Source organism: Pollachius pollachius (assembly GCF_949987615.1).
Source record: "Pollachius pollachius genome assembly, chromosome: 2".
Taxonomy (NCBI): Eukaryota; Metazoa; Chordata; class Actinopteri; order Gadiformes; family Gadidae; genus Pollachius; species Pollachius pollachius.
The window spans coordinates 14,973,382-14,988,234 of record NC_136935.1 but is presented as its reverse complement, the minus strand read 5'-3'; the positions used below and the strand labels follow the sequence as shown (position 1 = coordinate 14,988,234).

At 43.4% G+C, this 14,853-nt stretch overlaps 1 protein-coding gene across 2 annotated transcripts; it reads right to left on the bottom strand.

Moving 5' to 3' along the window:
- Nucleotides 1-2,554: 2,554 nt before the first annotated feature.
- LOC307070641 (poly(A) polymerase gamma-like) lies at nucleotides 2,555-14,550 on the bottom strand. 2 transcript variants are annotated; one of them, XM_079729207.1, is made up of 24 exons: nucleotides 14,434-14,550; nucleotides 13,567-13,713; nucleotides 13,198-13,264; nucleotides 12,958-13,039; nucleotides 12,741-12,850; nucleotides 12,196-12,249; nucleotides 11,720-11,831; nucleotides 11,536-11,625; nucleotides 11,223-11,361; nucleotides 10,949-11,021; nucleotides 10,699-10,819; nucleotides 9,556-9,640; nucleotides 7,811-7,864; nucleotides 7,004-7,123; nucleotides 6,663-6,772; nucleotides 6,193-6,314; nucleotides 5,933-6,093; nucleotides 5,320-5,417; nucleotides 4,813-5,060; nucleotides 4,269-4,355; nucleotides 3,636-3,686; nucleotides 3,341-3,444; nucleotides 3,113-3,213; nucleotides 2,555-2,970 (listed from the first exon to the last, which is right to left on the bottom strand). In XM_079729207.1, the coding sequence occupies exons 1-24, from the start codon at nucleotides 14,448-14,450 to the stop codon at nucleotides 2,771-2,773; spliced, it is 2,553 nt and encodes an 850-aa protein (XP_079585333.1). In that variant the 5' UTR covers nucleotides 14,451-14,550; the 3' UTR covers nucleotides 2,555-2,770. The 2 variants fall into 2 exon arrangements, with proteins under 2 accessions (XP_079585333.1, XP_079585334.1); XM_079729208.1 differs by having other exon boundaries at nucleotides 4,813-5,057.
- Between the last annotated feature and the right edge of the window lie 303 nt (nucleotides 14,551-14,853).

Sequence of the window (14,853 nt, the reverse complement as noted above, 5' to 3'; positions counted from 1 at the left end):
CGTCTGGGAATTCCCCCCCCTCGTCCCCGCCCTTGAACGGAGCGGACCAATGAGATGGACTCAGGACTGAGTGAGCGCAGCAAAGAGCAAGTGACTGCATCACCGATGTGACGTCACAACCCCAATGTCTCCAAAAGAACGTAAAATAAAAAAAAAGTCCTACTGAGAAAAGGTATGAAAAGGTCTTAACCTTGCGATCGTCTGACTTTGGGGCAATTACCTCCCCCGACCCCAAATACCGCACATCGCTGTAAAATAGCCAGCCTTTGAAAGACTGTCAATTTGTATACGAGTACTATTACAAACTCTACAAGACCATAAATTAGTCCATTTTGAAAGAAGTCAATTATGAACGAAGAGATTTTTCACAGAACAAATAAGTTAAGCAAGTCTATACTTAGAATTAAAGAATGCAAATTAGAACATTTGTTAAGTCGTAATCAGTTAACAACCCAATGTATACGGTGGGTGCATAATAAAGAGACAAAATAAGACCATTATAGGGTTCAAGGATTTAATGGGTGTGTGGATTCGTTTAAAGGAAGTGATACACATACAAAAATACCATCTCAATACAATTTAGAAACAAACATCTAAATGACACTTGTACTTTAAATGTTTCCAAAACAGCAAAAGCTAAGCCTGAAACAAAAGATGATGTGTTTTCTTCTCAAAAAAGAGACCTAGATGTTGTGAATGCTATAAAAATAAGATCATATGGTACAAATATGCAAATATAAATAAAGTGATAAGAAACAGCCCCCACCCCAGAAATGATGAATAAGCCATTTGGAGAAAAAAAAAGCAGAAAAAATGAAGTAAAACTAAAAAGGGTAACAAAAAGGAAACATGCTATCTGTACATTAGGGAGTCGGTCGCTGGGGGGCCCGCTCCACTCAATCAGGGGGCCACCTGACAGTGGTACCGCCACTGGTGGCTCCAGAGTCGTGTGGTTCTGCATACGCCAGCTACCAACACCCAATGGAGGATGCTTGGGTTTCACTAGCCACTAGAAAGAGTGGGACCCCAGCTTCAGCAGCCCCGACCGTCACCCTGCGAGATGATTTTTTTTTTTAAGGAGGAGCCTCCATGGGAGGCACAGAGGGTCAAACCCCCACACCCGGGGGAATTACTCACACTTGACAGTCGCAAAAAAAAAAAAGAACACACACACATTCACGCGTGTGCCTCTGCGGTCTCTCCACGTTCGCACAACAAACACATGCGTGTCATTCACAAAAACAAAATAGAAAAAACAAACACAACGACCTCCAACCCGTTTCCGTAAAACTCACCAGAGACCGGGTCAAGCTCACAACCAGGACGGGGTCCTGCAGCCACAAGCACCGACGGCAGAACTCTTAAAAGACCGCCGTTTCCTCGAGCGTCCCCCCCGAGGAGGGCTCGGCGTCACCAAACCCTACGCAGGAGCGTGCCGGGAAGCAGTATTTCCTTATTTATAATGTGTATATGCGTGTTGATAAAAAAAAAAAAATACAACCAAATAAATGGGCATCCACACACACCCAAAGAAATCTGGGGGGGAAAAAAGATTGAAAGACAGCCCTTTGAGCCCCAACGTCAACCAACGTCAGGGTGGCGCATGGGACTTGGGTGAGTGGAACAGCAAGCATATACGTTGAAAATATAAATACATGGTTTTAAAATCCTTCTTTAAAAAAGAAAACGGTCTGTTTAGAAGGGACTCTGGTAGGTGTCGTGAGGGATCCCTTAAATCGACCTCTGGCCAGATGAGTTGTTGTGGCAAACCGCGGATAAAAGTAATTATATTCTGGGTGTGAATCCTTAAAAAACAAAAAGGGGGGGGGGGGGAAGCACCACAGATACTTTGCCAAAGTGTTTGCGGCCCACGTTTGTTTTTTGGTTGCACTGTTTTGTTGGTGGCGCCTGTCGGTTGTGAAGTCGGCCATGTTCCCGTCAATCCACGTCTTGCCTGTTTAATTCCTCCCTGCAACTGTAAACTATACAGCCATTAGAAAAAATATAAGTATGTATATATATGTATATATAGATTCAGGGCAAGGGACATTTAGCTTTGTTTCTTTTTTTCTCCGCTAGAGAAACGAGAGAAAAGAAAAAAGAAAACTTAAAAAATAAGCAAATTCAAACGATTTTTTTCAGTTTCTTTTTTTAGGTAATTAAAAACTACAATATAATGTTCAAAAGACTCAACAGTGATCTGTCATTTTTGCATTTTTTTTAAGACATGTTTTTTTTTTTTTTTAAGAAAAGTTATGTACATCGACATGTATTGTACATTGTTCTGTATGAAGGAGAGGGAAGGGGAGAGAGAAGGGAGTGAGGGAAGGCGGAGGGGAGAGGGCTGCCGCAGGTCATGGGCGCTGTAGAGGATTGAATGGTTAAAAGAAAAAAGGTAAAGGAAACGCTTCTACACTCCAGTCTAGCTTCATGTGCCAGCATCGCCACGGTCTGGAGTGAACGCGGGTCTGGATGCAAGAGTTACAAAAAGGACGAGACGATATGGACAGAAAACGACCTGCCGACAGCCCCCATAGAAGAAAGAGTGCAGGGGTTGAGAGTGGGGACGGGGGGGGGATGGTTACGTGAGCATATCTCGCTCCAACCTTCTCGCTTTCAAAAAAAGGATCATCTGTGGTTGTCTGGGGCTTGTTGTGCAGAGCCCTACTTACATATATCCTGGGTGATCATTAGGTCCATATATACCTCGATATACATATGTACATATATAGAGGTTCCTGTTGGGGTATGTATGGGTGTCTACGAGTGCTCAGGCTATGTGGATGCGGGCCTTCTCCGTCTCCTTCAGCCTCTTGGCCTGCTCCTCCAGGGTGGGCGAGTGGGGCCTCTTGGACGGAGCGCCGTTCATGGGGTCCGGGCCTCTGCTCACCAGCGTGGGGATGGAGTTCCCCACTGCTGCCGCCGCCGCCGCCGCCGCCGCTGGGGCTACGTGCTTCACTGGCATGTGCTCTGGGGTCAGGCGGAGAGAGGGCATGAGTGAGATGATGACGGGGTCCCCCTGATAGGTCAATCATTTATTTAAAATATTATGGGGGAGGGGGTTATATCTGGGCAATACCTCCTGCCCCCTCCCTAACTGGTGGAAACTCACTTGAGCCAATGACAGGAATGGACATGCCCTTCTCTTCACTGGCAGCAGGGAGGTCAGTGGTCAGGGAGCCCTCGAATACTGGGGGTTTGGGAGGAGAAATGCTGTGGACAGACGAGATCATCAGAAACCAACCGTGGAAATGACACCATGGGATTCCTCGGGCCATGCACCACGGCCACCCCTCAGGTGTACGTTTAAACATGGGTTTGGGTCGTCATTAATGCTCACTTGTGTCGGTTGAGGGCCAGTTTGATCGAGTTCTTCACCACGCGACAACTCTGGCTGGCGGGCAGCGGGGAGGAAGCATCGGGCAGCTCCATGCTGGGAAGTCTCTGATGAAGACAACAACATCATCATTATGTATACACGTTCATACAGACCCGCCACCTGTTCTACTACCTTTACTAGTGCACAAACAAATCATTGGCAAAAACAGAAAATAAAAAACAAATCAAAAACTCAAGAACTTGAATGCGATGGACAATAGAAACGTGAACACCTGGTTCTACAGAGACCCGGTTACCTGAGTTCTTGAAGTGTCTATGGTTGGAATGGGCTTGGCTTTGGACTCTGCCTGTGGTGGAAAAAAGCAACAAAAGGAGATGTAATGAACAAAAGAGGCCTCACTACAAATACTACAAAATGCTTCTTGTTTTTATATTATTTAAAGTAAGCACAGACACCCCTTTGGTCAATCTGTTCCTTAATTTCTTTTTTGGTGCAAGTTCCTTCTATTACCCATTACAATTTATGTTGACTTTGCTCCTTTCCTAGAGTATCGGTTCAGAGTCAAACTTGACAAACTCAGAAGTTGCTATCTCTACAGTTTTCAGAGGTTTCGCAATTCAATATTGATTGAAATATGCCTATACTCACTCCTGGACAAACTTCAAGAAGACCAAAGATACTAGGCGTGCAACGGTTCATTTCACCATTTTTGGTTTTGTAAATTTTATTTATTTGACCTTTAAATTAAACACACCCTTCTGTGCCAAATCTTGCATCGACAGCAGGTTGAAGAGTGTTGACTGAAGGCGTTAGTTAACACAGCGGCCGAGCCTTTAGGGACTTCCTGGTATCGATCTGGGTCGGGTGTAAGATGTCTCTGGCCTGATCGAACCCCACCCACGTGAAGCCCCAACCCTGTCAAACCTACGTTTACTGCTGAGTCTCCCTGCGCCAGTGGGTCGAACGATGGCGGGTAGGGCTCCTTGAACGCAGAGTCATCGTTGAGCTCCGGCTGCTGCATCAGAAACAGAACTACATTGGTTAACCAATGTACTACATTGGTTAACTCATTGGCATGTGACGACGTCAGGGTTTCAACATTAATACTAGCAAAACTCAAAATGAGGGTGTTGCGGTTCGCTTTCTCCTAGTAACCCTCACTTTAAGGACAAGATTCTCATCTGTGACCATCAGTGCAAAGGCAACCATTTCTATAGCAATACCAAAACAAGATGTAGATTAACAAGATGGGGAAATCAGGTACAAGCATCAAAGCCCTTTCACTTTTAACTTTAATGGGAATGGCTCTTTTCTCCAATAATTCATTTGAATGGACACTTGAACTTTGGCAAAGTTTGAACCAACTTGAGTGTAACACACAATAACCATTCGACATCGACTAAAGATTTTTGAAAACCGCCAAGTAAATGAATCACGCCATTCAAGCATTCAGAGGGCACCACTCCACCCACCTCCAGGTCTTTGGGCCTCTTGGCCAGGTCCTCCTGTGTGGGTGAGTGCGGTCTCTTGGAGGGGGCTGTGGTGGTGGTGGTGGTGGTGGGGGCTCCGTTGAGGGGCGGCTGGGCGTCGACCAGGGGCTGATCGTCGAGGGGCGCGGGCTCCTCTCCGGGACCGCTGCCGGCACTGGGCTCCACGTCTCCGCTGGTCGCTGCGGGCGGGGGGGAGGCGGCGGGTGGCGATGGGGCGTTGGCAACGACTGCTGGATTGCCACAAGACATTGAAAGAGCGGAACGGGTGACTGGGGACGGCTTCTGTCCATGCTCCTCTGTTTACCAACACATGATCTGATGCCTTAGAATGATTAGGACCCAAGTATTAATGAGGCAACAACGACAAATGGTCAACGCTTTGGCATGTACTGCGTGGAAACTCAAATCTACCCATTTCGTTTCTTAGGTAGATCCATTATCAGCGCATGCATTAGTGGCTAGAGGGTTCATCAGCAGAGGGGAGCTTACTTGAGCTGGTGTCGGGGGTGGAGGTACCCTGGTTGGTAGGGGCTGGTGCGTTGGGAGCTGGGGAGCCGTCCACCAGCTGGGGCTGTGGGGGGCTGGAGCTACAGAGCACAGTTGGGGAAAAAAAAAACATGCGTCACATGTTTCTTCTGGAGCTGCAAAAAAAAAAAAGAAGTGATCTGCAGGGGGGGGGGGATTTGTCGTAATTGTATTCCGGATCGGTTCTGGGTAAACCAAGGAACATGTGTGTTTTCTTGTTTGGTTGGCGGTGTTTGGTTCAAGAGTTATTCTCAGAATCTATTCATTACCAGTTATCGGTTTATTGATATACCACTTAAGAAATCTCTAAAATAGTGTTGACCAATAGTGGAACCAAACCACAGGCTCATGAAGATTACAACTAAAAGTCTGGCAATCATACTGTGAAGACGAGGATTACCGGGTCAGCTGCAGCTATGCATTTTCTATATTAAACATTCCATCCCACGGCGAATATGCGATTGGTCATTGCAACGTGATCACTATGAGATGATTCCACTGCTCAAGGTCATTATGGGATAGGTGGTGTCTGAAATGGATACAGAATATAGGACCACTTTTAATAAGTGCTGGTTACCCGCCGTCGATGTCCGTCTTGGTCACAGGCTTGCAGGTGGGGGTAGGCGAGCTGAAGGGGGTCCCGGAGTCTGTGTCTCTTGAGGAGTCTAGGTGACTGCTGTCCAATGACAGGCGCTTGGAGCTGCTGCCGTTGGAGCTCCGGTTCAGATCCGCTATGCTCTGGATGAGGGTGCGGGGCAAGGACTTGGTAAACAGGATGCACTTCAAAACACTCCAAGGTGCCTGGGTATTGTGTGTCCAGTCTGTAGCAAAACTCACCCTCTTTTTCTTCTGCACCAGCTCGGGGGGGAGGTACTGGTGGAGCTGCTTCTTTTTCACGTGCATGGCTTCAATCTTCATGCCGTCCTTCAGCATGTTGATGTTGTTGGCTTGTCTGTACACTGAACATTAAACCACAGCACCGGGGGTCCATTACAGATCAACCACAAATGGCTATTCACCTGGTACCCTCTGCATCAAGAACATACAAGCTACACTGTTCCCTGGAGATTTTACTTTAAGAACCATCGTGGTGGTACGTCAGCCCCCCCATGTGGCCAAACAGTACATTTGTTTTGGAAGCTCGCCATATTGTGAGGGGGGAATAGAAATGAATGCTGTAGTCTAGATACTTTCTAATTGTATACCAAAGTGTTAAAAACATGAAAGAAATGCTAATAACGACAGATCATAGACAGATGAATGGCCTTTAGCGTGTTGAAGACGCAGGACTAACCCCATGGACCCACCTGTGTCTGTAAAAGACTGGATGTCGAATGTCAAGTCGATGTTCACGCTCTCTGCATTCTCCACCTTCTTGAAGTTAATCCCGATGAACCACATTGAAACAAAGTCGTTCCTGTTTGGGGCGAAAAGGAAAGAGATCAGTGTTGGTTCCCCTATTTAAAGCCATGTCAGCATCCATTATGTACAATACCATGGCAACCCACACACTCACGATTATTGTTGTTTCAAATAATTTATCATGACACATCCTCTCTACTCCCAACCAGAACGCAATCGTAGCCTTTTGCCATGTATCCATATCGTATCAATCAACAAATAATTAACACAACCAATCAATACTCACTCGCTACGGTTTTCCTTGGAGCCCGGGAAGGACTGGGGGTTGACGTGGGCCAGGGTGATGTACTCATTCCTCTCCAGGTTCCCCACCAGCACTCGGATCTTGGACTCCACCAGGCCAATCCTAAGGAGGGAACACGTGGGACTTTAGGTTGAGCTTCATGCCAAGAACCATTAGGGGTGGGAATCGGCAAGGACCTCAGGGTACCATAATGCAACGATTCGAGAGTGCTTATAATGTGTTGCGATTCTATAAATATTGCAATTCTGTTAGAGCTAGGGAAGGCAATTTTATTTTTGAAGCATTTGTCATATTTGTTTTTATTAACTTGCCATCCCAAAAACAATCAATAAATTGCTTTGACAGAAAAAACTAAAAACATTTAGTTCAGCCCAAATAAAATGATTGGACGACCTACCCGTCTTTCCTCCTACCTCACTACTCCCCGTCTACATGCACACACCTCGCCTCTTCCACAAGGGGAAGGTTTTGCTAAAGCTAGCGAGCTACTCATGTGTTTTGAGAAGTGGCTTTAGAGGGAGGCCTGAAGGGAGGGCTGGGATTCTTTCGGTTTGATACTTTCAAAATATCACTTACTCTGGCTGGGATCTCCAAATTAGGTAGCTTTAAAAAGGTGCATATATGCACATATAAGTGGCATCAGGCGGACTAGACTAGCAAGTAGAATAATATTTACAACTAGTTTTCCATGAAACAACAATAACAATAGTGTTATGTGCTATTCGGTCTCTGTATGACTCCCAATGACTTGAGAGACAAAAAAAAAATTAAACAGTGACATGTACTCACCACTCCAAGTGATTTTCTTCTGTTGATGCACTGGCAGTGAGAACGATGTAATGTCTGAAAAAGAATAGTTCAAATAGGCGGCAGGTTAGAAAGAATAATCCAAATCACGCAGTGATGCAGTGTACACGTTAGTCTGCTTTGGTGAAGCAAATTACTGCACATTTACTCCACCACAACAGAATAAAACCTAATCTGAATCTTGGTGCACGTAATGACGCAGTAAGCATTATGAGGATCTGCGGCATAGAGTCTAAAAGTTATAACACTAAGACGATATAAAGTAACCAAGATCCTTACACTGGAGGTCCAAAATCGGATGTTTTTTGAGCATCTAGGAAATGCAGCACAGAAGTGGTGTACCCAAACTACTAGGGGTGCAACGGATCACAAAACTCACGGTTCGGATGGTGTCACGGTTTTTGAGTCTCGGGTCGGATCAACAACAAAAGTAACTTTAAATAAAATATAAAAATGTTAAAACAATTATTTTTTGAAATTGCTTGTGTCCACATGTTCCAATGTATAAATTAAATCTTAAAATATTTAAAACAAAATAAAGTGCAATCTGAGGCACTATTCCTTCTTTTAACATGGATAGAAAATCAAATAAAATGAAAACCTGTTTCCAAAGGTCAAAGGTTTTTCCAGCAGACTATGTTTCTATTTTACTTACATCTTAAACAAGGAAAATGCTGGTCTCTTGTTGTAAATCCAGCAGACCTGGATTTACAATAGTAAATTCAGGATGTCTGCATTGCCTGGGGAGAGTGTAGAGTCTACACCATTAATAGGTCCATGGTCTACACTCTCCCCAGGCAATGCAGACATCCTCATTTTTATTTTTTCATCAAGTGTCGTAGCGAAATACAGTTTGTCGTGTTTTATTTGGCATTTTGTAAATCCATCGATTTCTGTTGGAAGACTCATTGCTTGTTGAACGGAAAGGGAAAGGGGGGCTGGTTGTAGTCTTTTTGCTCGGTTCTAGCCCTAATGTTACCCTACTGAGCGAAAATTCTACAACATAAACAGCCCCTTTCCTTTTCCGTTTCAATGGGTTTTTCAAAATGCCAAATAAAATACGACAGAAACTGTATTTCGCTATAATTGATTAGTAACATCAACGATGTTACTAATCAATTAAATTAGTATTAGTTTTAGTTCGTTGAAAACAAACGTTCAGGGTTGTTTTAAGGACAGGTTTTTGAATGCCCATAGCCAGCCATTCTGAAGCAGGCAGGGGCGATTCGAAATGAGCCAAATACCAGAGACAGGACCAATAGTCAACATTTCGGTGTCAAGCACTTTATTTCATCCTAGCACACAAATTTATAATTTTTTTTGCATAGTCAGCCGATTCGCGCATCACTTGCGGCCCGAACCGTGATGGTTGAGCCGTACCGATCACGGGTGATCGTTGCACCACTACAAACTACTGTCTCCAGTACAGCTCATGTGGATGTGTGTGCCTGTGTATGAGAATGTGTGAACTATAACAATACAATACATGTTATCCAACTAGCTGACATTATTTTGTACTTTCTTTCTCTTCTACTTGTCTACCCCTATAAACAAATGGCATTCAGCTTGGTAACTATGTGTTACAAATACACCCAAAGGTAGGCATGACATACAAGCATTCGAAATCAGCTCCCAAAATGATCTTCTCATATTACACCAAAACATGAAATGCTAATACTAGTCACAACAGGCTTTCATGAGGTCATCACCCATTGAAGAACACTTACTTGTACTTTTGAAAGAAGTTGGGCGGCTCAAAGAGTTTGGACCACTCCGTTTTACCCTGAAGAATCTCATCTGTGACGCTGAGACCTATTGGAAGCACATCAGTACAAGGGATCTAGGGATGTGCATTTCTGGCAAAAATACTATTCAATATTCACTGAGAAGTATTCAAATAATCTTCGAAAATCTGTCAATCAAGAACCCCCCACGCACACATGCATCTTGGATACACGCACACCCAATGACACAGGGAGAGGCTTTTATGATTTGTATGAAATCAATCTGTTGATTTCAACAATTTCAAAATTATTTAAACGTGGGCTTAGAAAGATAGGCCTTATTGCGCCAAAAACAGATCGCTTTTTATTTATTTATTTTACTGAACACAGCCTGCATGACGGTGAACTAGACACATCTTTAGCATATGAAAACTATGGCCTATCGGTAATAGTTCATAACTTTTCAATTAACAACTGCAAAATTATCTTCAAAAAAAAATAAGCCCGACAGGGCAAACAGGACACCGACGCGAAGCAGAAGTGTCTTGCCTCGCCCTGAAGGGACTTAATTTCGATAATGACCGGCGACGTTCTATACATTATTCACTTTCGGCTACTTGCCAAAACGAAAAAATAACTTCACACGGTGTGTCTTTTTAAAATTTATTTGTTACCAGCATTCGCAGTGATGATCAGCAGAGAAATAGTCTGCCAAAGACGTTGACGTCGCTTAGCAACTGACGACGCTGGGGTTGATAAGTAACCAGACTATTTGCGGAGTGATACGACAGAAAAAAAAATAATCCACTTTCCTTGACAGCGGTCATTATATGCTTAGCAACAGTAAATTATCAAAAAATTATTCACCACCGGAAGTTGTGAAAGCCCATGCAAGTGAATGGAGCGTTTCACAGCATTGAGAAGAGCCGTGTAATAAATAACGATAGTCACATTCATTATTCGATATTCTACATGACTCCGACTATTCGACAAACGTTTCCCATCCCTAGTAGATATGCATACATATAAAAAAATGCACCTCCATCATAAAACCACTGAATATCAACTACTTGTGACCTTCTGATTGGATGCATTATGCGTGTGTGGCACTGATATGTGTGAGTGGCACTTCCCAGATCGACTGACCATATTTGAACTCCTCGCTCATGATGGTGCGCGTGGAGGTGGAGACGTTGTAGGTGGAGTTCTGCTGGGGATAGGCCGGTGTAATGATAGGCATCAGATGGTATCGGTCAGATGGGTTGACCTAAATAGAGATCAGGATAGTAAAAGTTAGTACAGCCTTTCATAGAACGGGTGCTCATACACCTAGTGTCATGAGATGTCTGAAATTGTCCTAAATCTATTTCAAGTACAATGTGGACCAAATACTCACTCTGGGGTCCCACACTGGAAGGTTCAGGTTGCTATCTTCTGGCTGTTTCAAAAGCACCGGGTTTGGCCATTCCCTTCAAAAGGATCATTGACAAATCCAAATTATGATTAGCCCCACATGAAGCCCATGAAAGTGAATGATTCTTTGGTCAACAGGACTTTCATTAGACAACAGCCATAGCAATAGAACAGCCACAGAGTAGCACATCCGAATTAATCTGAACAGCGGGTTGCCACAATTTTTTTGCCTGGGAGCAGTGACAAGACAACCTTACCATTTAGAGAAGACCAGAAAGAATTTGTGGACTAAGGTGGCAGCCACAGCGTTGGGGTAGAGCTGGCAGGTTCTGGCCACCAGCATGGCCCACGACACACCTCCCAGGAAACCCAGCATGTTGGAGTAGATCCCACGACCTGGGTGCACACACAGATACAATGCAACAATATGAGATACAAGCCGTCCGGAATTGAAGAACTGGCAGTATAACCATAAAACACACAATTCTCTATAGTGTATTTTTTAAACATTAATAAACTGCTGTTGCCCTGCTTCAGAAAAGTAGGAAAGAAAGAAAATGCTGCGCATACGTTTGGCCCATAGTTTGATTGCTCTCAGAGTCAGCCTGAAGTTCTCCTTGTTTGGCACCAGGTACAAGATCTCATCTGTCACCCTGCACCCTGTGTCAACAGAGGGATGGCATTACAATCACAATCAGAAAGGACTTGGAGACATCTTGTAAACATCAAGGCCTGCAGGGGATGCAGTGTTTACCGTTGAGGCTGCGTATACAGCGAATATCAAGGTTCCGCAGCATGGAGTCCCCCCTCAGGTCCAGGTTGTCTGGTATGGACTGCAGGGCCAGTCTGGCAAACAGCAGATCAATCTGAGAGTACGAATGGGAAACGCTCTATGAGAAAATACAATGGAAAATAGCACACTGAACCCTGGATTACTATAAGGGCATAGGTCAGGGAGGGAAATAAAGTTATCTTAAAACTGGTTTTCCCTATGTTTTTTTTTTACATTTGGTATATTTGGTTAATCAAACAAGTCAATCTGTGACTTATAAGCATTGTGATTTTGTATGTGTGTCATTTGGGTACCCAGATGTCACGCCATAGGACACAGTTATTTTAAAACAAGTAGAGGCTTTGTAAGACACTCACATCCATTGGAAGCAGTAGAGTACTGAGAGAGCCCAAGTGAAAAGTTAAGCAAGGCACAGACGAGACGGAAAATTAATATACCTCTATTCCATCAAATTTGAACTTGATCACTGGTACAAAGGCATCCTCCACAGCCTGGAAGGACAAAGAAGCTACATCAAAGACAGGGCAGATCCCAGGAAAAGTCACAGTTCATGGTTAAAGGGGCTTATTTACCTAGTGGCCGTCTTGGTGTCTTAACAATAGCTTGGTAAAAAAAAAAGTAAAAAAGTAAAAAAGATAAAATCATCCAGCTACCAGCTCTAGCACTCAGCTAGTGCTCAACTCTGTTAGACATGTTCAAAACCATCTGTTCTTCCTAGGACCTATGGTAAACAGCCTCACAGATACTCTAAGTGGGGATATCTTGTCCCTGAGTGCATAGAGATGGGATGTGCTGTTCCAAACACACATGGATAATCAGCAACGTATGGTAAATGTATTCCTTCAATGGTTTGGTAGGTAATCCCTGCAGTAGTCCAGTTATACTTCCAGTAGGTTTGGGGAATGACTGAAAGCAGATGGAATTTGTATATATTTTTTAATTTAAAACTTGATATCTGCTGTGATTTCAATGGAACACTTGCCCTGAGGTCTTTGATCTCTTCGTGGAGTTTGATCTTCTCAAAGAACGAAGAGAAAAAGTCAGTCCTCTCTACATGACGAGGAGCCACACACAAGGCATCGATATCAGCTCCTGCAAAGCAAAGAAATTGCCGACATCAGCTCCCAGTAATATCTTCTAAATGTAATGTCAAGCTGGATGTAGCATCAACATTAACAACACATAGAAATTTAGATTACCTTTTGTGTGCACCCCGAGCCGGTAAGAACCAAACGTGAATATCTTTCCCCCAACATTAGTTACTGCAGATGGGGGAAGGTTCTGAAAAGAAAACCAAGAAAGCATTAACATTTCAGGACGTCACCATTTGTTATTTTCAAAGCTAATCATTTTCCTTTTAAGGGCTGATCTAGTCACCTTTTATGACTCCATATTGAAGACAAGGTTAATAGTCCAGCAAACCTCCCAATGTGACCTACCTTAGACTCACTGATCTCTGATATCCATTCTTTAACAAAGTTATTTAATTTCCCGAGAACTGCAAGTCTGAAAATAAAAATACAATGAATCACATCAATATTCCATACCCTTCAAAACTAACACCCAATGTATTAAACTAAACATAACATAAACTTAAATATCCATGCATAAATAAGGTGAGTACAATCAATGTAATAATTCGTTTTATAGAAACAACCTTGGATGTACTAATAAATAACAACCATACCTTTACACTAAAAAGGTCAAACACATAACCATTAAGATTTAAATACATCTGAAAAGATTGTGTGGATTATATGGTCTACCACATTATGAATCACTCCCCATTGCATGCCAGACTTTCTCACCTATGGTTTAATTCATCTTCATCCTCAAACACCCCGAATGGTTTCATAGCATCGCTGAGTTTCTTTGTGTATTGGTTGTCTATTTCTCTCGGGGGTGCGTGACTAATGGCAGAGGTGATGCCATAATGTTTCTGAGGCTGCTGCCCGCTAAAAGATAGGACACAAGCAAACAGAACGTCAAATAGAGAAAAACAATGATAGCAGTCATCATCATGTGAAAAACAAGTGATTTACCTAAGGATATTTCTGTTGCTACAAAATAATAAAGATTTTTTTAATCACCATAACTGCTTTATCGACTATGCTTGAGAACACAAAAAGTCTCAAACCAAAAACGTATCCATTGAAAGTTGGTAATAAGTATTGGAAACAAGATGCAATTAATGATGCACAAACATTAAGGCTAGGGACACTTGGTATTGTTTTTTTTTTTTTTTTACTATTTTAAGGCAGAATTCGACTTTTCTTTTACAATGGTTATTGGTGTGGATAGGCTGTCTAGTGTGTATGTTTGTGGTAGCCCTCATTAGCTTCCAACAGGCTGGACACGCTACGGACGCTAGGCAGAAGACTTCACCAGGTTAGCACCCGACCAGCGGGACAAACTGTCATGAACGGACCGGAGAAATTAACTTTAACATCGCCACAATGCACCAGTCTTCCTAATGTTATTTTTTAACAGCATTGGGCTTAATAGTACGATATCGCTGTACTTGTTGCAAGCCACCCAGCTCACGGTAGCCACAGGCCTTTTACGATGTTTTGATGGTTAGCATGTTAGCCGTTAGCCTATTCTTTTAAATCCGCTGCTGATGCTAACGCAAAGGAAGTGCAAATGGAGAGGAATACTTCCGATGCATCGCTTACCTTGACATTTCTTTCATGACACACCAAAAGCTCCACTGCTGTGGCTCCGGTAAGGCTGTAGAGAAGTTGCAGTTAAACTCTACAGCATCGACCCAGTTAACAACAATGGTTACTTTCCCCCAAACCACTTCACTGATCAGTCAGCCCCTGCCCCGGAAGTAGTCCCGGCAAAACAGCAATCAGGGCCGTTTGAAATTGACACCTGCCTTATTCGTTTAATAAAACAAACAACTGCAATTATACATGCAAATCCCCATTATTTGTAATGAGTCTTGTTTTTTCTACATATAAATGGTGCTATAATAAATTATTAATTTAGAAGGCCGGTGACCGAGTTTCAGTCACTTCTCAGATGTCCTCCTGTATCCGCTCATGCTTTTCAACTATTTTACGGGCGTGATGTTGCCACCTTGTGGTGGC